This window comes from Pan troglodytes, chromosome 11 (genome assembly GCF_028858775.2).
Source record: "Pan troglodytes isolate AG18354 chromosome 11, NHGRI_mPanTro3-v2.0_pri, whole genome shotgun sequence".
Taxonomy (NCBI): domain Eukaryota; kingdom Metazoa; phylum Chordata; class Mammalia; order Primates; family Hominidae; genus Pan; species Pan troglodytes.
This window is the reverse complement of record NC_072409.2, coordinates 25,011,426-25,036,020: the sequence shown is the minus strand read 5'-3', so window position 1 is coordinate 25,036,020 and position 24,595 is coordinate 25,011,426. Positions and strand designations below refer to the sequence as shown.

General features: G+C 44.2%; 2 protein-coding genes across 10 annotated transcripts; one reads left to right on the top strand and one right to left on the bottom strand.

The window, feature by feature from the left end:
• Positions 1-1,179: 1,179 nt before the first annotated feature.
• POLE3 (DNA polymerase epsilon 3, accessory subunit) lies at positions 1,180-4,283 on the bottom strand. The gene is given in 4 exon segments (NM_001246516.1): positions 1,180-2,920; positions 3,545-3,663; positions 3,990-4,075; positions 4,163-4,283. Coding segments are annotated over 4 exon segments (444 nt in total). The 5' UTR covers positions 4,229-4,283; the 3' UTR covers positions 1,180-2,747.
• Positions 4,284-4,592: 309 nt separating this feature from the next.
• On the top strand, positions 4,593-23,931 carry C9H9orf43 (chromosome 9 C9orf43 homolog). 9 transcript variants are annotated; one of them, XM_054658978.1, is made up of 14 exons: positions 4,593-4,934; positions 7,369-7,583; positions 7,698-7,833; positions 13,046-13,103; positions 15,047-15,147; positions 16,488-16,524; positions 17,263-17,435; positions 18,103-18,253; positions 18,959-19,016; positions 19,284-19,342; positions 19,903-19,990; positions 22,402-22,478; positions 23,141-23,204; positions 23,413-23,931. In XM_054658978.1, exons 2-14 carry the CDS (start codon positions 7,433-7,435, stop codon positions 23,625-23,627), a joined length of 1,368 nt encoding a protein of 455 aa, XP_054514953.1. In that variant the 5' UTR covers positions 4,593-4,934; positions 7,369-7,432; the 3' UTR covers positions 23,628-23,931. The 9 variants fall into 9 exon arrangements, with proteins under 9 accessions (XP_054514953.1, XP_016816964.1, XP_001152957.1 ...); XM_016961475.3 differs by having other exon boundaries at positions 4,598-4,934; positions 7,384-7,583; XM_001152957.5 differs by having other exon boundaries at positions 4,600-4,934; positions 7,384-7,583; positions 19,284-19,366.
• Positions 23,932-24,595: the final 664 nt, after the last annotated feature.

Here is a 24,595-nt window from a genome sequence, read left to right as displayed (position 1 = left end):
GTGTATCACGAGATCAAGAGATTGAGACCATCCTGGTCAACATAGTGAAACCCCATCTCTACTAAAAATACAAAAATTAGCTGGGTGTGGTGGCGTGCGCAGCTGTAGACCCAGCTACTTGGGAGGCTGAGGCAGGAGAATCACTTGAACCAGGGAGGTGGAGGTTGTAGAGAGCCGAGATTGTGCCACTGCACTCCAGCCTGGTGACAGAGTGAGACTCTGTCTCAAAAAATAAATAAATAAATAAAAAAAAATAAAAAACGGTTAATACTTGAAAGCAGTTAGTGCCAGACACAGTAGGGGGCTCAATAAATGAAGCTGCTGAGAATCTAGTATGTATAAGGGTGCCCAGTACATCCATGAAAAGCTCTTGCACCGGCCACACCCCTGTAATCCCAGCACTTTCGGAGGCTGAGGCAGGCGAATCATGAGGTCAGGAGATCGAAACCATCCTGGCTAACACAGTGAAACCCCATCTCTACTAAAAATACAAAAACAAAATTAGCCAGGCATGGTGGCGAGTGCCTGTAGTCCCAGCTACTAGGGAGGCTGAGGCAGGAGAATGGCGTGAACCCTGGAGGCAGAGCTTGCAGTGAGCCGTGATCATGCCACTGCACTCCAGCCTGGGAGACAGAGTGAGGCTCCGTCTACAAAAAAAAAAAAAAAAAAAAAAAAAGCTCTTTCAGCAGGTGTGTTGGCTCACGCCTCTAATCCCAGCACTTTGGGAGGCTGAGGTGGGTGGATCACCTGAGGTCAGGAGTTTCAGACTAGCCTAGCCAACATGGTGAAACCCTGTCTCCACTAAAAATATAAAAATTAGCTGGGCATGGTGGTGGGCGCCTGTAATCCCAGCTACCTGGGAGGCTGAGGCAGGAGAATTGCTTGAACCTGGGAGGCGGAGGTTGCAGTGAGCCGAGATCATGCCACTGCACTCCAGCCTGGGCGACAGATTGAGACTCTGTCTCAAAAAAACAAAACAAAACAAAACAAATGCTCTTGCAGTAGTTCAGAGCCCTTGCCTGTGAATGAGCAGCACCTGCTGGTCATCCAAGGCGATGCAGTATCTCATGTTTACAAAGGTCTGGCCAAGTCCACACGCCAAAAACTGCATGGAGAGTATCATCAGGGGCTCTCTCCAAAAACACACTGTGAACAAGCAGCATGAAAGAGGAGGCATCATTTTTTAACAAGACTTTTATTTGTACAAAGCATTACAATCTTCTCAGCATTCTTCACTCACAAACTTTTCACTGTATTTAACAAGTTAACAGTGTCAAACTACACGTCACTACCTGTCAAACCCCAAGCACTCAACTCAGAAACAAAAAGCGCTTGGAGCACTGAATGGAAACAGAAAAAGGCTAAGAAAGGCCAACAGAGATATTTTAGAAGCAGTTAAAGAGGATGGTTTGGGGAGAGTTAGATTCCTGAGCACCATCAGATTTCCCTTAAGGTTTTTTGTGAAGGGGCTTCACAAAATAATTTTTAGAAGACATGAGACAAAATTAGCCAGGCTTGGTGGCACGCATCTGTAGTCCCAGATACTCAGGAGGCTCAGGCGGGAGGATCACCTGAGCCCAGGATTTCAAGGATGCAATGAGCTATGATCATGCCACTGCACTCCAGCCTGGGCCACAGAGTGAGAGATTCCATCTCTTAAAAACAAAATGTGAGATTAGAACTAAGGAATCAAGAGATCAGAGGAACTCACACTTTGGAGTATTAAGCAGGTTATCAAAGCTTACAGACTAACAGAAGTGAGAAAAGGAGGCAGATGAGAAAGTGGGATGGGGAGCACAGGAGAGAGAAAGGAAGTACGAGGCACAGAGGGAGAAAGCTGTGCCTAGAGAAAATCAAGTTTGGCACTCATCATGAATTGAAGAATGAAAAGCCATAGTCACAAGTCTGGGAGATGGACTACAAGAAGAGGAAGCCTGGGGTTTTACACCTTCCAGGAGGTGATGACAAATCCTAAAGCTGTACAGTAGCAGAGAGTAAGGTACATCTGACACTATGCCATCTGTTTTTGTAAAAGACACTGGCACCATGTTTGACTAATACCATTCCACACTGCTGATTTAAGAATATCTGTGATCAGATTACTACCACACCAGCAGGCCGATCATCTACAGGCAATACAGAAAGGTTTTGGGCCGAGTGGGTCTATGAAAAACAAAATTCAGTTAATGCTTCTGTCAAGTGAAGAGAGAGAACAGATTTTGTTATTCTCCCACAGCATTTTAGTAGTTTCCTAAAGCTTACTCATTCTGAGCAGTCTTAGTAAGCTACTATTGTCAAAGACTGTGCAATCAAACATAGGCTGACCATAAGCAAAGCCCCAGTTTTTCCTGAGCCTTGGCTGCCTCTGTGATCTGGAACACAGCAGGCAGCATGGAAGTTATTATTACTTATTTAGGGGTCTAGGGAAGACTGCAGATCAAAAACCATCTAACCATATATTTTAAGTAAACAAAAGCGAGCAAACTGACTAATTTAGTCGTTCAGAATCCCTCTTGTCAAAAGGCCATAACCTTCAGATTGATGAAGCAAAACAGGATTCTGCTACTCAGATGCTCTGAGTTTGGTAAGTGCTGGTTTTGATGGTATTTCTAGTCAGTTTTTATTCTGATCTTTTCAGGCACTTTTGCCTGAGACTACTCTGCCCAGCATGGAAAAGCTTCACAGAAACACGTAGCACGTCTCATTTCAAGTGGTACCTTCCAAGATGACACAGTCTCCCGCCCTTTTCAGTTGTCTACTTCTTCCTCTTCATTCTGTTCTTCTTCTTCCAGCCTTTCTTCGTCTTCATCATTGTCCTCATCCCTGCTCTTGTCTTGCTCTTCCGAGTCTGTTTTTTTGTCTTTGTCCTTCTTCTTTTGCTCTGAGGCCTCCTTCTTGCCTTTCTGCTCCCGCCTATATGCTGTAAGGAGGAAACAAGGGGTTAGGAGACAGCTGAAAGTGAGCCAGACAGACTGCAGGAGCTAATTACATTGTACAATTGGAAAAACGGAGGCAGATGGGCGCGGTGGCTCACGCCTGTAATCCCAGCACTTTGGGAGGCTGAGACGGGCGGATCACCTGAGGTCAGGAGTTCAAGACCAGCCTGGCCAATATGGTGAAACCCCGTCTCTACAAAAATAAAAAATGAGCCCTACGTGGTGGCGTGCGCCTGTAGTCCCAGCTACTCGGGTGGCTGAGGCAGGAAAATTGCTTGAACCCAGGAGGAGGAGACTGCGGTGAGCTAAGATCCCACCACTGCACTCCAGCTTGGGTGACAGAGCAAGACTCCGTCTCAAAAAAAAAAAAAAAAAAAAAAAACAAGAAAAGCAAGACAAAAACAAAAACGGAGGCAGAGAAGGAAAAATAACTTGCTCAGCATCACAAAACAGATCTGAGGTGGTGCCCACCGAACTGGGTCGAGTCACATCAAGTGCTGGCTTACTGGACTTAAAGGGACCCGCGCTGAGAAAGGCTCAGGGCCTGGTGAACAGGTCATACAGGATGACCATCTTCTATGTGGTTTAGAAGACAAGAGGCTCGTTACCTTCCAGAGCTTCTTTCAATGGGGTAACGAACCGCTGGAACTCCATCTCTTCCATGGCTGAGAGCACATCACTGGCATTCAGCGTCTTCCGCTTTCCTTTCATTGCAAAGTTGTTAGCACTGAGAGAAGAGAAAGGCTGTCAGACTCCCTCTTGTTTGTAAGGCGTGAGTGGGAAAAGGAGCACCCAGAGGTGGAACGGGAAAGCCTGCCTCTTACATGTATGGATTTTGGTGTGACAGGGATAAGTCCTTTCCTTCTCTGCACGAAAAAGCTAAAGCAAAGTGATTTTGTTGTGTTATTTTGCTTCAGAACTTGTAAAAACTGGCAGAGGACTGTGAACATGTCCCCACCGAGGGAGGGCACAATCGTTGGGGTTTGTAGGCTCCCGGCCAGCAACTCCCAGCCAAGTATCCCCGCGCCTCCCTTATGCCTCTGTCCCGCTCACCAGGATGTGGCGTACAGCACGAAGACGCTGGCGGCGCGGGAGATGGCGCTCCGGGCCTCCTTGGAGATGTTGACACCGTCCGGGAGCTGCGAGGAGACCGGGGGTGAGCAAAGCTGCCGTTCCAGCACCTGCTTCCCTCCTGCCCGTTCGTCCGCCCCCCCCGAGCTGCTCACCGCCTCCTTGATGATCCTGGTGATCACGGCATTGGGCAGGTTTAGGTCCTCGGGCCTCTCCGCCATTGCCGCCGCTGGGGCTTAAACTCCCCTTCGCCTCCGCTTCAGGGAGCTACTGCGTCCGGACTTCCCGCGTCGCTACGGTCTGACCCTCCGAGGCTTCCGTCCCGCCCCACGTGGCCTACAGTGTCCCACAGTGCTCTGAGCGCCATAGCCTCCCTTCTCCTTGGTGCCCCGCCTCCGCCTCAAATACCGGCGCATCCGGATTTTGAAGCCGCAGTGGTTTTGGCCCGCCAAGGCTTCCATCCAACCCTACCGCACCCCGCACGCCCCTCCCCAGGTCCATTTCTCTGCTTCTCGCCATCGCCGCGTCGGGAACCTTCTCACCAACTTATTTGGCTCAATGGAGCTTCCGTCCGTTTCCCATGGTGCCCTGCGCCGCTGCTGGGTGACGGCGCGGCCGGGCGCAGCGTGTGGGAGACGAAGGCGTGGCTGACTCGGCGGGGCGGGTCCCTTTAGGACCCGAGGCAGGCTCTGGGCCTGCCGGGTCCGTTAATCTCACCGCGCAGCAAGGGGCCACGTTTTACCACTTGATTTAGCAACCCTAAGCGGTTTGGAATCTGCTTTGCTCTCACAGGACCTCAGCCCGTCGTGATCAGATTCTCCCATTTTCTTTTTTCTTTCCTGGAATGGAGCGGGCAGTCTTTTTCCATCTCTACCGAAGTTGATGTTCATCTTTAATCTTTTCGCTCCTCACGCTTTTGTAATAATGGTACTAAGACTGAGTGTTATTTAGATTTTATTGTTGTTGTTTGTTTTTAACGCGAACTATTTAGGCAGCCCAGGGATAATGCTGGCCATATAGAGATGCGCCTGATTAGGTCTCAGGAGTCAATTCGGACTGGGCAGGTAACGAAAGGGCGAGAAGCAGCCTTTTCATTGTATGAAGAATGCAACGTCACATTCGCTTTCAAAAACAAACCGTGTTAAAATTGTATTTATTTTTCAGTTAAATTGTTCATCATACATCTTTTCCAGTTAAAACCATTCTCAAGGTTTTGCAATGGCGTTTTTTTTTGGGTTTTTTTTTTTTTTTTTTTGAGACAGTCTCACTCTGTCGCCCAGGTTGGAGTGCAGTGGCGCCGATTTCGGCTCACTGCAAGCTCCGCCTCCTGGGTTCACGCCATTCTCCTACCTCAGCCTCCCGAGTAGCTGGGACTACAGACGCCCGCCACCATGCCCGGCTAATTTTTTTCTATTTTTAGTGGAGACAGGGTTTCACCGTGTTAGCCAAGATGGTCTCGATCTCCTGACCTCGTGATCCGCCCGCCTCGGCCTCCCAAAGTGCAGGGATTACAGGCGCGAGTCACCGCGCCCGGCGCAATGGCGTTTTAAGTTGTTTTTAAGTTATTTTTATATTAAGTTCGTAGAAATTCTCACTCCCACTGATTTTATTTATTTTTTTAATTTTTAAAATTTCTTGACAGGGTCTCACTCCGTCCCCCAGGCTGGAGTGCAGCGGCACGGTCTCGGCTCACTGTAGCCTCGACCTCCCTGGCTCAGGTGGTCCTCCCACCTCAGCCCCAAATAGCTGGGGCTACAGGTGCGTTCCATCACACCCAGCTAATTTTTTGTATTTTTCGTAGAGACAGGGTTTCACCATGTTGCCCAGGCTGGTCTCGAACTCCAGGGCTCAAGTGATTCTCCCTCGGCCTTGCAAAGTGCTGAGATTACAGGCATGAGCCACCGCGTCCAGCCTCCCACTGAGAATTAATGCTGCTTTTTTTTCCCGTCAAGCATGCAGTCCCAAGTCGCCCTGTAGTTTTCCCGCTTTCGATAGAAGCCTGATTATAGAGAAATATTTTAAAACAAAAGAGCAAATGCTATGATAAATGGCAACTGAAAGTGTTTCAATTAGAGACCATAAGGTCTGGTGGGGGAACTCCGCTTGGATAGAACAGACCTGGCTGAAACCGTCAGGGCTGCTCAGCGCTAGTCAGTTGCTCTTCAGCTGGAATTGGGCCCAGTGTTGTCAAGTATTTTGGTCCCTAAAAGGAGCCAGAAATCTGGACATTGTGGGCTATTTCAATTTTAAAATTGATTCAAAGTGCTAGCCAAACAAAACAAGTAATAGGCCAGGTGCAATCCCAGGCTGATAGTTTATCTTTGGTCTAAATTATGAAACTGTTTAGAACAGGGAGTTTATTACTGTTCATGTCCAAAGCAGGTCCCCTCACATATTTAGTAATCAATAAATGTGTTGAATAAAAGAAAGAAATGGACACTGTCCTTAAAAAGTTCTTAGGGATAAGGTGGTAGTTAGTGATTGCCTAAAACACCTCTAGAAAGGAAAAGATGATAATATTTATTGAACACCTCCCATGAATAAAAGTACATTATCTCATTTAATGCTTCTGCAGTCCTACTTAGGGATTCCCCTCCTTCTGCTTATGTTATTTATTATTTTTTGTGGAGAGGGGGTAACTCATCTTGGCCTACCAAAGTGCTGTGGTTACAGACCTGAGACACCAAGTCAGGACCCCTCCACCTACTTGAGAGAGAGGTGTGAAGACACTTGTCAAAGGCCATATGGCCAATGAATGAAAAGCTAATGGCCTCTGATGCAACTAGCAGTGTCTAGTGATTTGCTATTTGAGCAAACACATTCATTGCTGGTGGGTATTTTATCTGCCTGCACGGGAACTGAAGCACACTGAAAAATGAAACATGTCTTCCAAAAGTTTGGGCCTTCTAAGACACTTCTGTGACTACTTTGGTCATAATTTGATAATGCTTTTTGGAGATGGTGGCATCTTCTCCCTGATGACTAACGAAGGGGAAAAGGAAAGGATGCAAATATTTATTTGGAACAATATGCCAGGCTTTTAATATCCATTAACTAATTTTTATAATGACCCTGTGAAATAAGCTTATCCTCATTTTACAGTGGAGGCAACAGGCTCAGACTGGTTAAGTCCCAGGTCACTCAGCTATTAAATAGCCAATTAGGAGACCTGAAGTCCTGCTCTCAAACTCTTGCCATTCTACTTTATGCTGAGATATTTTCATACTTGCTTGTTATCCAATCTTTAATTATTTTGTGGCCATCATTTACCTATATAGGTTCAATAGAAATATTTTATACTGTGAGTTCAAATTAACATCTGGACTGTATGGCTAATGTATAATACTCCCTAATTATGTAGCTGTTGATTTTCCAGAGCACTAGAATGCTGCAGGGTTGGCCTTTGGCCTAAACCATTTCTAGCTATGGACTTGCCAGATGAGAGCCAGTGGGACGAAACCACCTGTGGCTTGGCTGTTTGTCAGCACCCACAATGCTGGGCAACTATCCGCCGCATTGAGAGGGGCCATCCTCGAATCCTCGGCTCATCCTGCAAAACTCCCCTGGATGCTGAAGGTGAATTAGCCAGCTTCTGTCCTCTCCCTCACGAGGTCCTTAATGTATTTATGTATGTGGCTCCTTTTCTCCAGGCAGCAGGTTAACATGTTTTCTTCTGGTCTGCCTTCTTAGATAAACTACCAGTGCTCACCGTGGTAGACATCTCAGATTCCGGCTTTGCACCTCGTCATTTACCAGAATGTACCTTTACTAAGGCCCATTCTTTATTGTCTCAGAGTTCAAAGTTTTACTCCAAATTTCATGGCAGGTAAATTATCATGGAATCTTCCTTTACAGCCTATTGTCTCAAAATTCTGGATTATGATTTTCCTTATCCATTAGTATACTTTGAGAAAGCTAGATTAAAAAGAAAATACCAATTGGGTTAAAGAAGTGGTGAATAGGCAGTGGGAAACAGAAAGAAACCCTTCCTGCTTGTGCCCTAGGAATTGGTTAATTTGGGAGGTATATTGGTTCGGTAGGGCTGTTATAACAAAATACCATAGACTGGGTGCCTTAAACAACAAAATTTATTTTCTTGTAATTCTTGAGGCTAGAAGTCCAATATCAAGGTGTTGCCAAGACTGTTTGCTTTTGAGACCACTCTTGGTTTGTAGATGGTAATTTTTTATACCCTGTGTCCTTTTTATTTATTTTTTTTGAGACAGGGTCTCACCCTGTCACCCAGGCTGGACTAGAGTGCAATGGTGCGATCATAGCTCACTGCAGCCTCAACTTTCTGGGCTCAAGCGATCCTCCCACCTCAGCCTCCCAAGTAGCTAGGACTACAAGTGTGCACCACCACGCCTGGTTATTATTATTATTTTTTTTACTTTTATTAGAGACGAGGTCTTGCTTTGTTGCCTCGGCCGGTCTTGAACTCCTGGCCTCAAGTGATCCTCCTGCCTTGGCCTCCCAAATTGTTGGGATTACAGGCATGAGACACCATACTGAGCCCCTCTCCCTATGTGTTAACATGGTCTTCCCTCTGTGTGTCTGTGTCTTAATTTCTTCTTACAAGGACACCAGTCTTACTGGGTTAGGGCCCCCTCATGTGACTTCATTTTTACCTTAATAACTTTTTAAAAAACCATATCTCCAAATACAGTCAAATTCTGAAGTACTAGTTGGGACTTTAACAGATGAATTTTGGGAGGACACAATTCAGCCCATCTTATCAGCATCTGTATGTACGGACAGAAAACCGTCCATATATGCCGTCTTTCTTTTTTCTTTTTTGAGACAGAGTCTCACTCTGTCACCCAGGCTGGAGTGCAATGGCACGACCTCTGTCTCCCAGGTTCAAGCAATTCTCATGCCTCAGCCTCCCGAGTATCTGGAATTACAGGCGTGCACCACCATGCGTGGCTGATTTTTATATTTTTAGTAGAGACAGAGTTTCACCATGTTGGCCAGGCTGGTCTCAAACTCCTGACCTCAAGTGATCCACCCGCCTCAGCCTCTCAAAGTGCTAGAATTACAGGTGTGAGCCACCATGCCCAACCCTGTCTTTCTATTTCCTTTTTTTTGGTGGGGGATAGGGTCTTACTTTGTTGCCTAGCCTGGAGTACAGTGTCACGATCTCGGCTCACTGCAACCTCCACCTCCTGGGTTTGAGTGATTCTCTAGCCTCAGCCTCTCAAATAGCTGGGACCACAGGCACGCGCCACCACTCCCGGCTAATTTTTGGATTTTTTGTATAGACAGGTTTTCGCCATGTTTGCCCAGGCTGGTCTTGAACTCGTGAGCTGAAATGAATTGTATGCTTAAAAATGGCTAAAATAGTCAATTTTTGTTATGTATATATTTACCACAGTAAAAAACTCATATCCTTATTTTTTCCTATCACTTGCTATTTGTCTTATTTTTAAAAAGACGTGTTACATGCATGGATGAATGAATAATGTAAAGGGGTTATCCTGTAATCCCAGAGTGTTAGGATTACAGGCGTGAGCCACCATGCCCGGCCCCTGTCTTTCTATAATAATATTTTATTTTTAGGTATGAAACTATTTGTAAGCTCCTAAAGGAAAAAGAAGTGCCTTTTTTTCTTTTCTTTTCTTGAGTCTCCTACAGTGTCTGTGTACCCAATGAGTGCTTGCTGGTACATGAAACAAAGGGACAGGTGTCTGTGGAAAACTTAGACTTAAAAAATTCGAAGACTTTGTTACCTGGAATAAAGCACCAGTGGTGGCTCTCATAGTAGTTTCTTTTCTCCTGTTCCATTTAAGTAGCCCCTAATGATTTCTCTTTGGCTAACAATAGTATAGGAAGAGGTATGACTATTTTCATGTTCTCTAGGACTTTAACTCTGGTTAGACAGCGGTGTTTCTCAGTCAGGACCTATGATATGCTTCACATTCATACCCAGGGACACACTCCGCCCCTGCCATGCCCGCCATGTATAGCGCAGAGCTGTGAGAGAGCTGCCTCCTCTAGTCATTTCCCTGTTTCCACGCCTTCTTCCTTCAGTGTGTCTTGCTTTCTGCTTCACACGCTCTGTCGGAGACCAGTCCTTCATGACATGGTGGGTTTTTGCAGTGGCTTCTGAACTGGTTTCCCTGCCTTTTCTCCTCGAAGCTATTTTACGTATGGCCAACAGATTAATCTTCCAGAAATATTGCTTTGTTCATTTCCTTGCTTGAAAAGCCCCTTTATCAGAACTTTGCTTACTAGAGAACAGACTCAAACCTCCCAACTCTGGACTGGTGGCCTCTCTCTTTACTGTCTGGCTCCTCTAATCAGAGTCCTCTCTTCTTGAACACCAACTTTTCCTCTGTGTGAGACTGGTTTTCTGATTGTGCTTTTCTGTCATGCAGTTTCCTAAACCTTAAAGGCCCTCTTCCTTCCTGTCACTTCATTAAGTCCCTTTCCTGGCCTGTAAGGCCCTACGAGATCTGGCCTTCCTACTGGACCTCATCTCGCATTTCTCCCTTCCTTGTTGAGTAGGCTGCCGCCGCACTGCTCTTGCAATTCCTCATCTATGCCACACCTCCCACCCCAGGGCTAATGGCCTTACTGTTTCTTCTGAGTAGAACACTTTTTCTCTCAACTAGGTTTTTTTTTGTTCTTTTGTTTTTTGTTTTAAAAACACTATTGACATTTTGGACCAGATAATTCTTTGTCCTTTGGGGCTGTCTTATTTTAGCTGGCCTGTACCCATTGAATACTAATGGTACCCTACCTCCAGTTATGACAACCAGAAATGCCTCCAGACATTACCAGATGTCCCCTGGGGGCAAAATTGCCCCCTCGTTGAGAAATACTGCCCTAGATCCTTCCATCTAATTCCTTTTGGTCATTTGAGTTTAAGCTTAAATGTTGCTTTTTCACAGAAGTCTTCCTCAACCAGTCTATTTAAAATTTCCTTACACCCTCATTGTCATTTAACCAAGCATCATTTTTCTTCAGTTCTTCTGACCTGAAATGATTTTTTTGATTTGTTTGCCGCCTCTCATGAGAATGTCAGTCCCTACAAGAGCAGGGACCATATGTTTCTTTTGTTGGCTGCTCTGTCTCCTATGTCTTCAACAATGCATGGCAAGTAGTGGAAACATAGTAAGTATTTGTTGATTGAGAGAATATGGTCCTTTTCTTCTGTCAAGGTTGAGTTTCCTCATTTCCCACTAGCCTCTGATACTCTCTCTTCCAAACTACCCCCAGTACTTCAGTCCCTGACATGCTTATTGATATTTTTATGTTTATCTCCTGTTTGTCCAACTGGATTTTAGGCCCTTTGAAAGCAGGGACCATGACATTTGTTTAGTCATTCAATTCACAACTGTATTTTAGTGCGGGCCACTGTGATGAATGCTGGGATACAATAGTAAACAACATACAGTCTTTATCCTCAAGGGACTTTCAGCCTAGTTGGGGAGGCAAAGAAATAAGCAGTCCGTATGATGAGTGTCATGAGAGGACCGCCCCCTGGTGTGTGGAAACACCAGAAAGGGTTCCCAAGTCAGGGCACTGTCTTCTGTGTAAGTGGCATCTGTGCCTAGACTGGAAGTCTGAGCAGTCTAGTGAAATGGGGGTTGTAGGTGGGAGGTTGGCAGGAAGCGAGTTCTAAACCATAGGAACAGCATATGCAAAGGCTTGGAGGCAAGAGGAAATTATGTCTGTATCAGGAAAATAGTTCATTGTGCCTAGAACATAGAGCAGGAATGGAAGAGTGGTCAGAGATGAGGCTGGGGAGCCGCAGTAGAAACAGGAAGCAGGAGTCTGTGTCATGTAGGACTTCATAAAGCAGGCTGAGTGTTAGGTCTTTATCTTTTTTTTGTTTTTAAATTTCACTATCATTCCTAAAGGTCTTTATCATTTACCCCTTTACATTATTCATTCATTCATGCATGTAACATGTCTTTTAAAAAATAAGAAAAATAGCAAGTGATATGAAAACATAAGGATATGAGTTTTTTACTGTGGTAAATATATACATAATAAAAATTGACAATTTTAGCCATTTTTAAGCATACAATTCATTGGCATTAAGTACATTCACAGTGTTGTACATCCATCAGCACTATCCATTTCCAGAATGTTTTCATCATGTCAAACAAAAACTGTATCCATTAACAGCAACTCCCCATTCCCTCCTCTTCCCAGCCCCTGGTAATCTCTATTCTATTTTCTGTCTTTATGAACTTGCCTGTTCTAAGTACCTCATATAAGTGGAATCACACAACATTTGTCCTTTTGTGTCTGGCTTATTTCACATAGTATAATGTTTCCAGTGTTGTAGTATATACTGTAGTCCCCCCTTATTTGCAGGAAATATATTCTCAGACCCCCAGTGGATGCCTGAAACTGTGAAAGTACCAAACCCTATATTTACTATGTTTTTACGTATACATACATACCAATGGTAAAGTTTAATTTATAAGTTAGGCACAGTAAGAGATTAACAACAATAAGATAGAACAATTAAAATATACTGTGATGAAAACTCACGGTGTGAATATCGTCCTTGTGGTCTCTCTCTCTCTCTCTCTCTCTCTCAAAATACCTTAGTTATAGGTGCTCACCTATTTTCAGACCATAGTTGACTGTGGGTAAGTGAAACCATGGATAAAGGACTACTGTATCAGAATTTCATGACTTTTAAAAGCTGAATGATATTCTATTGTATGTATATACTGCATTTTATTTATGTAACATATTTTGAGCATCTACATCAAAGTACTTAATAAACTTTCATTGATGGTGATATAACTGTCTCTAGCTGGAGAGAAGAGTAGGCTATGAATTCTGTTTGATGGAACAAATAGTTGTGAAGTATTTGCAGTGTGCAATGTCTGTTAAGGAGCTGTTCCGGGAAAAACAAACAAAACTTAAGGATATGGTGAGATCCTACATTCATTTGGTAAGCATTAAGCCCAAGGTTTTCTGTAGATAAGTAGAAGGATTTCCTCATAGCACTAACGTTATCATTCCAATAAGTCTTTTGTATTTCTGTTTTATGTGTGGAACTCATTTTTTAGGCCTCCGAAGGGTTTACCTGACAAAAGTTTGATCAGCTGTACTAACAGACTTCCCAAAGTAAGTCATAGATTTTAAAAGTACTTCTTCAACATTTTTCCTTTACTAGTGGAAATAAACTATTCTGCCTTTATTTGAAATTATTCCTCAGGAGGACTAAAATCTGAATAGTAATGTTGATAGTAACCATCTAATATTGGGCCCTTCCTGTATGCTAGACTCTGTGCTATCTACATGCCATATTGTTTTCAGAAATCCTAGAAGCCAGTGGGATCTATTTGTATGGGTTTGGCGTAGGTGAGAATTTTCTGTCTCTATCCTGCATTGAACATGTTCAGCTACTCAGTAAATACTGTCATCTCATAATCAGGGAAACTGGAATGCCGGAATGGCAGACCCAGGTAGGCCTTAAGATCATCTCATCTGATAACTTACAAAGTGTTTAGCTATGATCTACAGTAAAATAGATTTTACAACAAAAATACCATGGAACAATCCTTACCCTAACTATGAGTTATATACTCTAATATTTTCTGCCCTATTCTGTTTTATTCTATTTCATTTTTAAACAATGTGGTCTGTGATTCAAAAAATTTGATTTTATGACCTATGAATAAGTTGCAATTGCAGTTTGAAGAACACTATAATGGTTTGATAGACCACAGCCTATCTTATATATCTTGCAGGTGAGGAAACTGAGATGGGAAGTGATTAGCTAAAGCACACAGCTAGTTAGGGGTAGAGCTAAATTAGAACTTTAGGAAGAAAAAACCCTCCTACTTAACTATGGTAAAGAGAGATTTACTATTCTTTGCAGTACTACTGGATGCCTTTTATTTTTTTCTTGAGATGCTTCACTTTTCAATATCATGTGTAGTGGAGAGTATAAGGAACTGAGATGGTAGATAGTTTTGAATGGATGAATTGACTAATCACTTTACCTCTTTGACTTCTTTAGAACAAGAGGATTAGATTAAATAATAATAACAACAATAATAATAATTATTTTAAGAGACAGGGTCTTTCTCTGTCACCCAGGCTGGAGTGCAGTGGTATGATCATGGCTCATTGTAGCCTCAAACTCCTGGGTTCAAACCATCCTCCTGTCTCAGACCCCTGAGTAACTGAGACTACAGGCACACACCACCACACTTGGCTAATGAAAAACTTTTTGTAGAAACAGGGTCTCACTATGTTGCCCAGGCTGGTCTCAAACTCCCAGCCTCAAGCAATCCTCCTACCTCTGTCTACCAAAGTGCATGAGTTGTCATGCCTGGCCGAGATTAAATTATTTTAATTTAATTATTTGAAGAGATAATGTATGAACATGATTTTTAAATTCAAAAAGCATTAAAGGATTTATAATGAAAAGGAATCTCTCCTATTACCTCCAAGTCCATCAGTTTGTCTTCACAGGGACAACCTTATTTTGAATAGTTTTTTCGTGTGTGTATCTTACCAGGAATATGGACTAGGTGATTTATAAGATTTCCTTGAGCACTAGTGTTCTAGGATCCTAAATAGCTAAATGTGAGAAGAGTTAGCCTTTGACTTTTATGTAAATGCCTATAATTGTAGTCAGACTGTAAAAGAAAACACCTTGCTTCTGTTTCTATCAGTTCTCTTCCTGCTCCCAAACTGCAGATTGTAATGTCTGTGGGATCTAAGTCTTTGGAGTGGAGTGGGCAGGATAAGTAATGTTCCTGTAGGTAAGCCCCAGGGCACCCTCATATGGGATTGGATTGGGAGTTGCTAAATGCTACCCTAATGGCACAGGGAAGCAGGGGAGATTATTTGCTTGTTAATACTCACTCTTGCAGATACCTATACTGATATTTGATGGAGTAGTCTGTTTTTTTTGGGAGAATATTATGAAGATATCTTGAAGATGGGAAACTTAAAATCATCTTCTGTGCCACCAAACTCTTTGCTTAGCATATCCTTAATCTGATATAGGAGCTTAGCACCTCAAGCCATACATAGGCTTTATATCTTTCTCTTAGTTTCCAGTGTTGAATTTGAATGAGACGCAACTTCCCTGCCCTGAAGATGTTAGAAATATGGTTGTATTGTGGATCCCAGAAGAAACAGAGATACATGTGAGGTGAGTATCATATCTGGAACTCAGAGGACTTTGACTCTATAAATCCCTGATGTCTTCTGCAGCGTCCTTTTTGTGATCTCCCATTTAGCCAGCTCATTGCAAGTAGCAGGAGGCCAAGCAGAGAAGGTCGTGGTCTCTTGCATCTGCCTTTTGCTACACTGGAATTTTAATGTAATGCATTTTGAGATTCATGCTGTGGGACTTCTCCATATCAAATTTTACACGGCAGTAAATAGCATACAAGATAAGGCTCAACTTACTTATAAGGCTTGACTAAGAAATAAATGCTCTCTCTTAGTTTTTCTTATTAGCCACTTGCAACAAGTGAAAAAGTTCTCAGTGAAGCATGTGAATCTCTGTTCTCAACCCCAGGGCCTAGTACAGTGTACAAAAGCAATAGCATATAGGACTTGTGTACAAAAGAGTGTGACAAAGATCATTTGGTGAAGGCCCAAAGGCTTGCTAATATTGACAACCATGGGGAAAGTGTTTGGTTCTTCTTTCCTGATCCTTGAGGCTTTCAGGTTCTTAAGTGACATTTAGAGATGATGAAACTTAAGAATTTCTTTTTATTTCTTTTGTTTTTCTTTTTAAAAAATAATCCTGTGAGTGCTTCTCTCTATATATATGCATTTGTGTGTGTGTATATATGGTATAAACAAATGAAAAACAACCCTAAGGGTTTATTTCCTTTCGTGTGAAAGAAGCTCAGAAGTAGGCAGGCTAGGTCATGTGAGCTCCATGAGATAATTAGAAACCAGGGCTCCTTCTAGCTTTTTGGGCCATCATCCTTAGCCCATGGATTCCAACTTCTAAGGAGTTTCATGGCTGCTTTTAAGGTATAAGTTGGCTACTAGAGATCCAGCTATCATATCCACGTCCCAGGCAAGGAGGAAGAGGTCAGAGCAAAAAATACTTCTTACCAAACATCTCTGTGTCAAGCAGTGAGGATTTAGTGAACCAAATAGATTTGGTCCCTGTCCTGTTGGAGCCTTGTCAGGGGGAGTCAGCCATTACAGACATAACCACACCTACATATATCATTTCTAATTTGGATTCATGCTATGAAAGTAGGTAACCGGATTGCCTGAGAGAATAATGGGAAACCTAATTTAGATATGAGGATGGGGGGTCTTTTTAGCAGAAGGTACTTGGGCAGCAGTTAATGCTGGGTTCCCAACCAGCTATCTTTGAGTACTGATCAAAGATAGGAATCTTTGTGGTCATCATTCACAAATATCCTTGGAGCTTCTGTATAAGATATCTGGGAATAAGTTGTGCTTACTCTTATTTCAAGTCCAGCTGAGAAGCATGTTTTGTTTTGTTTTGTTTTTCTCCAGCCAGCATGGGAAGAAGAAAAGAAAGAACTCGGCAGTGGTGAGTTTGATGTTTTTGTGCAAACCTTTATAATATTGCTATGTAGAGTTTATTTTGTTTTCCTTTCAGGTCTCCTCCACCTTACCCCCGTTCTTTCCTGAAATGATGCAAATCTGCTAAAGAAAACCCTTCTTTAGGAATAATTAACCAAACCATTCTCTATTCAGAGACTCCTTTTTTCTGTCTCCTTCCTATAGGGAGATGAAGAGCACCTTGAGATAATAGGAGGAACTGTTGCGTGTTCAGGGGGAGTTTTTGGTCAATTAAAAACGAATCCCCAACGTGATGATATAGAATTTCAATGGACTAGGAGTTTTAAGACCTGGGCTTCTAACTCTAATTGTACCATTTATGAGTAAATGTGACCTTGGATAAGTCACTGTAAGACTGCTATGTCCATGAGAGTAGTGTCTTGGTTCATTTTGTTCATTGCTGAATCCCCATCCCTAGCCCTGTGCCTGACACATAATTAGACAATAAATTTTTGTTCAGTTTGTTGAGTGAGTAAACGAATGACCTTTCTGGAAAATGAAACAAAACAACGAATCCCTGTATGATCTGAATACAACAACAGAGTTGGGAGCTTGAGAGGGAAACATGTGGCGGCCCTCATCGTTCAGAGGAGGCAACCATGGCTGGAGTACATGCCAGGGTAGTGTTGAGAGGCTAGAATGTTGATGGAAAGGACTAGGCTAAAAAGAGTGCTTTGGAGAATTCTTTCCATTGTTTCTCTTCCAGAAAAGCAAGTCATTTCTGGGTCTCTCTGGAAATCAGTCCGCAGAAACACGAGTAGGAACACCAGGGATGATCGTGCCTCCCCCAACCCCAGTGCAATTGTCTGAACAATTCAGTTCAGATTTCCTACCTCTCTGGGCTCAATCCGAAGCGTTACCTCAGGATCTACTGAAGGAGTAAGTATCATGTAGGTCTGTGGGAGAGCCAGAGCACCTGCTTTTTACTGAAGCTGGGATGGGTCTAAAGAGTGTGCTTTTTCTGAGTAGGACTGGGAGAAAACTATCACCCCAATTTGTTTACTGAACTCTTGGACTTACCAACAGGCAGGGATGACCATCATAACCACCACCATTTGTCACACTTACCATTTGCCTGGCCCTGTGCTAGGCATATCACATGTACTTTCATTTAAATTTGCACTAGGAGGTAGGCACTATCACTGTCTTCTTTTTATAGGTGAATTATGAATAAGTGGTAGGCAGAATATGTGGTCTGCAGTGAGATGACCTTTGAATTTTACATTGAAACTTAACTGGCTATATGAATTTTGGTAATGTATTTAGCCTCTTAAAGCTTCATTTTCCTCATTTGCAAAGTGGGAATAATATCTGTTCTCAGGTGTTGTAAAAGCACATGAGCCTGACATAGAATCAGCACTGAGTATATGCAGCTATGATGATCATAGTTGCATCAGAAAAGTGTTACCAAATGAGCACTTGTTGGTACAGGCCTTTTCAGACCCAAAGTGGAAATTTCTTGGAGCCCTTTACATCTCTTTCTCCTCAGCCATGCTTTCCGGGAAGAGCTGTTGCTGACTGTCTGGCTGTCCTCTGTCCCCTTCAGACTTTTGCCAGGTGGAAAGCAAACCATGCACTGTCCAGAGACGAAGATAAAATTGGCCATGATGAAAAAGAATCTTCCCTTGGAAAAGAACCGACCTGACAGTGCGATATCTTCTAAGATGTTTCTATCTATACACCGCCTCACCCTGGAAGTAAGAGCTAGGAAACAGCAGGGAAGAAGCCTATGTGAAAATTCAAACCCATCTCTCCTCAAATCTGGAAGAGTTGACATTCTATTCCTTATCTCTCTTCTGCCTTTCCACTCTGAACCCATGCCCCAGAGAAGGCTGGGCTCTATGTAGGTAAAAGCCAGTCGATGGGGAAGTGTTGAGAGAGCAATGTTCTCTATTTCTTTCTTTTTTTTTTTTTCTTTTTCTTTTTTGAGAGACTGGGTCTCACTCTGTCACCCAGGGTGTAGTGCAGTGGTTGATCATGGCTCACTGCAGCCTTGACCTGCTGGGATGAAGTCATCCTCCTACCTCAGCCTCCAGAGTAGCTGGGACTACAGGTGTGCGCCACCATGGCTGGCTAATTTTTAATTTTTTGTAGAGACAGGGTCTCACTATGTTGCCTAGGCTGGTTTCGAACTCCTGAGCTCAGGTGATCTGCCCACCTCAGCCTCCCAAAGTGCTGGGATTACAGGCATGAGCCACCATGCCTGGCCATGTTCTCTATTTCTTCTGCACTTTGTTCCCCACACCTTTTCCCTTCCTCCGTAGCCCCTGGTACAATGCTGCAAAACACTGGGTTCTTAAAATGTGCTTGTTGACTGGATGAATAAACGCATTTGGGGGATACATTTGGAGAAAGGGAAAGACCTGCAGTAGAGCTTTTCTTTTTCTTTTTTCTTTCTCCAGAGACCAGCACTGCGATATCCTGAACGTTTGAAGAAATTACATAACCTGAAGACAGAAGGTAGATTTGCTGTTGCTGCTGGATCTCTAAGCACCATTTTCTGTTAGCCCACATTTCTCATACTTTAACGTGGTCCAATTCAGTTATATTTGTGGCCACAGTCATACAAGGTCACATGTGGAACTCAGGAAACAATAGTTTCAGGAAGCAGCCCCTCTGGCTTGGTCCTTACCAGGGAGTCACCATTGTGAAGGAAGGCACAGCAGGCATTCCAGTGGGAGAGAGGGGGCTGTTAGAAGAGGATCAAGCTGGCTCTCTGGTCACCAGGTTACAGGAAACAGCAGCAGCGGCAGCAGCAGCAGCAGCAGCAGCAGCAACAGAGGAAGGTGAAAACACCTATTAAGAAACAGGTAGGCCGGGCGCGGTGGCTCACGCCTGTAATCCCAGCACTTTGGGAGGCCGAGGCGGGCGGATCACGAGGTCAGGAGATCGAGACCATCCTGGCTAACACGGTGAAACCCCGTCTCTACTAAAAATACAAAAAATTAGCCGGGCGTGGTAGCGGGCGCCTGTAGTCCCAGCTACTCGGGAGGCTGAGGCAGGAGAATGGCGTGAACCCGGGAGGCGGAGCTTGCAGTGAGCCGAGATCGCACCACTGCACTCCAGCCTGGGCGACAGAGCGAGACTCCGTCTCAAAAAAAAAAAAAAAAAAAAAAAGAAACAGGTAGAGTGGCAGTGAGGGGCTTGCTGGGACTGGGAGAGGTCTACAGCCTGGAATGGGAAGGGATGTATGAAAGGTGGGGGTCTCCTTGTTTTCTATCTGGTTATAGATATAAAGTTCTTGTCTGGTTGTAGATGTTAAATTCCTTCTTTTTGATATTCCTTTTGAAAAAAGTTTTCTTTACTTCCAAAAATCCTAATTTGTTCCTCGTGATGTGGGTTTCAGGAGGCTAAAAAGAAAGCCAAGAGTGATCCAGGGAGCCAGAGCACTTCACATAAACATCCAGTTACCACCGTTCATGACCGTCTCTATGGTAATATATGCTTGGTTGGGGGTGATAGGATCCCTGAGGGGTAGGTATCTGAGGGCAGGAAAAGCTAAACATGCTCTTGTCATTTTGAGACCTGCCTTTGTCAGGCACTCAGAGTTTCTTGGAATGCTTCAGTCTGTCTGGTCTCTCATGCACCATCCTTCCTTCATAAATTTGCTAAACAAACAAGCTGAGCCAGATGTCTGCTTCACATGAGGGCTTGAAAGATGACCATGAACATGAATCCCAGTCATCTTTTCCTCAGGTTCTACCTTAGAAAAGGCAGAGCACTTTGAGGATCAGGAGAGGAGCAAGTCCAGGTTACTGAAGAGAAAACCCTGAGGGCCCATTTTCCAATGAGGCAGGGAGAGCTGGGGCCCCTCACTAGAACCCCAAAAGAGTTCTAAGGAAGCAGAGCTCCGGGGCCCCCTAACCTTCCTGCCACAAGGTAGAGAGTCTCCGGAGCCTCACGTTAAAATCAACACATTGTCTAGCCCCATCCAGGAGTCAGGGAGCCAACCCTTGTCAGGCAGTTCTTTTGCTCCAGTGCTCATGCTGGACACAAGAATGGACATCTCCCCTTTTTGGAGTCGTTATTATGTCTGAGCTCAGGCATATACTTACCCCTATCCCTCCAAAATTTTTCAACTTGAGTGGAGAATGGGAGGAGGGAGAAAGAATCCCCCCAAACTTTGGAGGATCGTTGTGCCCTTCTCAGACTGGACATTGCTGACTTTAATATGAAAACAACTGTTTAATCATCAGAAAGAGCTCTCCAATCCTGGGGCACTGGGAGGGCTGAGATGAGGTTTCCTGAGAAGGATGTTGCCCTCTTGCTTTCCTTCCCATCTCACTTAGTTGTCTGATGCCAATGATCTGCTCTAACCTGAAGGTTGGAAGGTTCCTGCCCTTCTTATGGGAGGTGGACAGAATCAGGGCTTGGCCCCGGGCAGGAGGTGATGTATCCAAGGTTAACACTCCATCTAGGGTGACCACTACCACTCCCCTGAATTCCGTTCTGGTGCCTTTTGTACCCCTTCCCAATGCCTCCAATAGGAGCAATTTTGCTTGGGTGACTGGGGTGCCTCTGTGAGTCATGTTCATAGAGCAGTGGCCTGTCCTCACTGAGTTGAGAAAGGCTTTATGGAAGAGATGATTTTTGCATTGGATCTTGAGTATGTGTGGGAGTTTTCCTGATATGGGAAAGAACTCTTGAGAGGGAATAGCCTGTGCAAAGGCATCTAGGAGGATCATAGCTGCTCAGGAAACACTGAGCAGTTGAGTGTGGTTGTGGGGTTGGGTATTTAAGGGAGAGTGGTCTATCACACCAAAGAGGTAGGCAGGGGCTTGTATGGACTGCTAAGTCTTTTGACCTTTATCATCCAGGCCAGTGGTGCTCCGCCTTGACTGTACACTAAGACCAATTGTGAAGCTTTTATTTATTTATTTATTTGAGACGGAGTTTCGCTCTTGTTGCCCAGGCTGGAGTGCCATGGTGTGATCTCGGCTCACCACAACCTCCGCCTTCTGGGTCCGGGTTCAAGCAATTCTCCTGCCTTAGCCTGCCCGGTAGCTGGGATTATAGGCATGCGCCACCACGCCTGGCTAAGATTTTGTATTTTTAGTAGAAACGGGGTTTCTCCATGTTGGTCAGGCTGGTCTCGAACTCCCGACCTCAGGTGATCTGCCCGCCTTGGCCTCCCAAAATGTTGGGATTACAGGCGTGAGCCACTGCGCCCGGCCAAGAAGCTTTTAAAACTCTAATACTCAGACTGTGTCCCAGCTATTAAGTCAGAATTTCTGATGGTAGGAACTAGGCCTCAGTGTTTTTTGTTTGTTTGTTTTTTAAAGCTCTTCATTTCTCCCAGTGTACAGCTAAGGTGAGAACCAGTGCTGGTAGGGAGTCCATGGAAATGCTATAATTTAGCATAATACCTCTGGTGGCAGCTTGGAAGATGTTTGTTTAGGGAAAGGGAGATTGAGAAAAGAACGAATGAATCTACCTAGGGACTAGTTGGGGAAGCAGCTGATGCAAAAGAAACATAAAACTAGAGGTTTTTGTTTTTGCTTTGTTTATGGGTACATGAGGGATGGCGCAAGAAGATGAGTCACATTCTGGTAAGAGGAGTATTCATATGCTGTGAGAAAGTAGATTAGGGTTTCTTGGAGGAATCCTGGGTCTTTTAACACACACTTGAGCGTAATCTCTAATTCTGTAATAGATGAAGTTACAGTCCCAGGTGAGCAGAATCTCAAGTAGAACTCAGAAAGGTCTAACTACCTTTTACCTGCCATCAAGGTCTTGTCTTTTCCTGGATGCAGAGTCACTTGTAGACTAGGGGTCACCTAGAAGCCCCCAAATAGGGTATGATATGGTAATAAGAGGAAGATTGAATGGACTCTTTGGTTACTAGGTTACAGAACTCTGCCAGGTCAGAACAGTGACATGAAGCAGCAGCAGCAGATGGAAAAAGGAACCACTTCGAAACAGGTGAGAGTGTACCAAGGCCTCTGCTAGGACCCAGTTTCAGTTATCTATTACTATGTAACAACCCCAAAGCTTAACCATAATGATTTGTTATTGCTGATGATTCTGTGGGTTGACTGGACAGTTGTTCTTCTCCTGCTTGAGGTCACTTAATGCAGCTGGGCTGAGGCTGTTGGCCAAGTTGCTGGTTTTCCTTCCTGAGGCCTCTGCATGTGGCTTATTTGGGCTTTTTGATAGCATAGTAGTCTCATGAAAGCAGTTTCTTAAGGGATGGGCCTGGAACTAAAACAGTGTTACTTGTGCCACATTTTCTTGGCCAAAGAAGTCACAAGTCCATCCCAGAGAGTAAGTAAGAGAAGAAATAGGCCCTATCTCCTGATGGGAGGAACAGCATGTGCATACCAGAATGGGAGGAATTGTTGGAAGCCATCTTTGGAGGCCGTCTGCCCTTAGTTGACTGCAGGGAATGGGAAGGAGTGGTTCTAGGTTCATTTGGACAGCATGGAGGGCAAAGAACGTGTGATAAAAGCTTCTCTTCAGTCCCAAGAGGTGGGTCTCTGGCTCATCTTAGATGTTAATTTCTCCAAGAAAAGCATCTTTTAGAAAAATCCTTTTAGTTTCCTAAAGTCTTGATTCAAATTTCCTTATACCCCAATGAATTTCAGGATTCCACGGAGAGACCAAAGATGAACTACTATGACCATGCGGATTTCCACCACAGTGTAAAAAGTAAGTTACTAGAGTAGAGGAACCTTAGTAAGTGACTGAGGATAGGGAGAGTTGAACCTGTGTTGACCAGGATAGTTTACCTCCCTGAAGGCACAGTTCCTCTATCTCAGAGAAGTCCTAAAAACACCCCATTTTTCCTTTTCTGTCCTCCATTTGTTGTAGTTGAGAGGAGTTTACAGGTGCAATTAATGACTGCATCTTCTTTTAGGTCCTGAATTGTATGAAACAGAACCCACTAACAAGGACATTAGTGCTCCAGTGGACGCTGTGCCAGAAGCCCAGGCTGCCAGGCAAAAGAAGATCTCCTTTAACTTTTCAGAAATTATGGCTAGCACAGGCTGGAACTCTGAGCTCAAACTACTTAGGATTCTTCAGGACACTGATGATGAGGATGAGGAGGACCAGTCCTCTGGGGCAGAGTGAGAAGCCTCTGGAGGAATAGACTGAAGGCATCCCCTGGGGCAGCTGTGTTCCAAAGCGGGATGGATGGTATCCTGAGGGCAGCAACGTTTCACATAAGGGCAAGAGGAGAGGGGCTTCTGCTCTCTGGAGCCTTTACCAGGGCCTGAGCTCTGAGCTTAGGGATTCCGTTTTCTTTGTTCACCTCTACTTGCCTCTAAAATAAATGTAGGAGAAAAATCCCCAGCCCTTTTAAATTTAGATTATTTCCTTTCCATTAGGGTCAGAATAATTTTGGTGATTAAACACAACTGCTTTTCAATCAAAAGACTCATTTTCTGTTTCTAGGAGGAAGGGAAAGATGTTTCTTGGTATCTGTTTTCTGGGTCACTCTTATCTCTGAAGTTCTGAAAGGTTTCCAGTTGTAGGAGGCTGAATTTGGCTCATGGGAGCTGCCATGATGCTCCCTAGATTTTCCTCTCATTCCCTAGAAATGGTTTCTTTTGGAGATGGGATCTACATTGTTATCAAATAATGTTCATTGTGTCGCTGGTCTTAAGCTCCTAGGCTCAAGCAGTCCTCCCTCCTCAGCCTCCCAAAGTGCTGGGATTACAGGCATGAACCACTGTGCCCAGCCAAAAGCTCTAGTTTCTTTCTTTTTTTCTTTCTTTTTTTTTTTGAGATGGAGTTTCGTTCTTGTTGCCCAGGCTGGAGTGCAATGGCATGATCTCGGCTCACCGCAACCTCCGCCTCCTGGGTTCAAGCGATTCTCCTGCCTCAGCCTCCCGAGTAGCTGGGATTACAGGCATATGCCACCATGCCTGGCTAATTTTGTATTTTTAGTAGAGATGGGGGTTTCTCCATGTTGGTCAGGCTGGTCTCGAACTCCTGACCTCAGGTGAGCCGCCCACTTCAGCCTCCGAAAGTGCCGTGATTGCAGGTGTGAGCCACCGCACCCGGCGAAAAGCTCTAGTTTCTAAGGAACTGAGTCT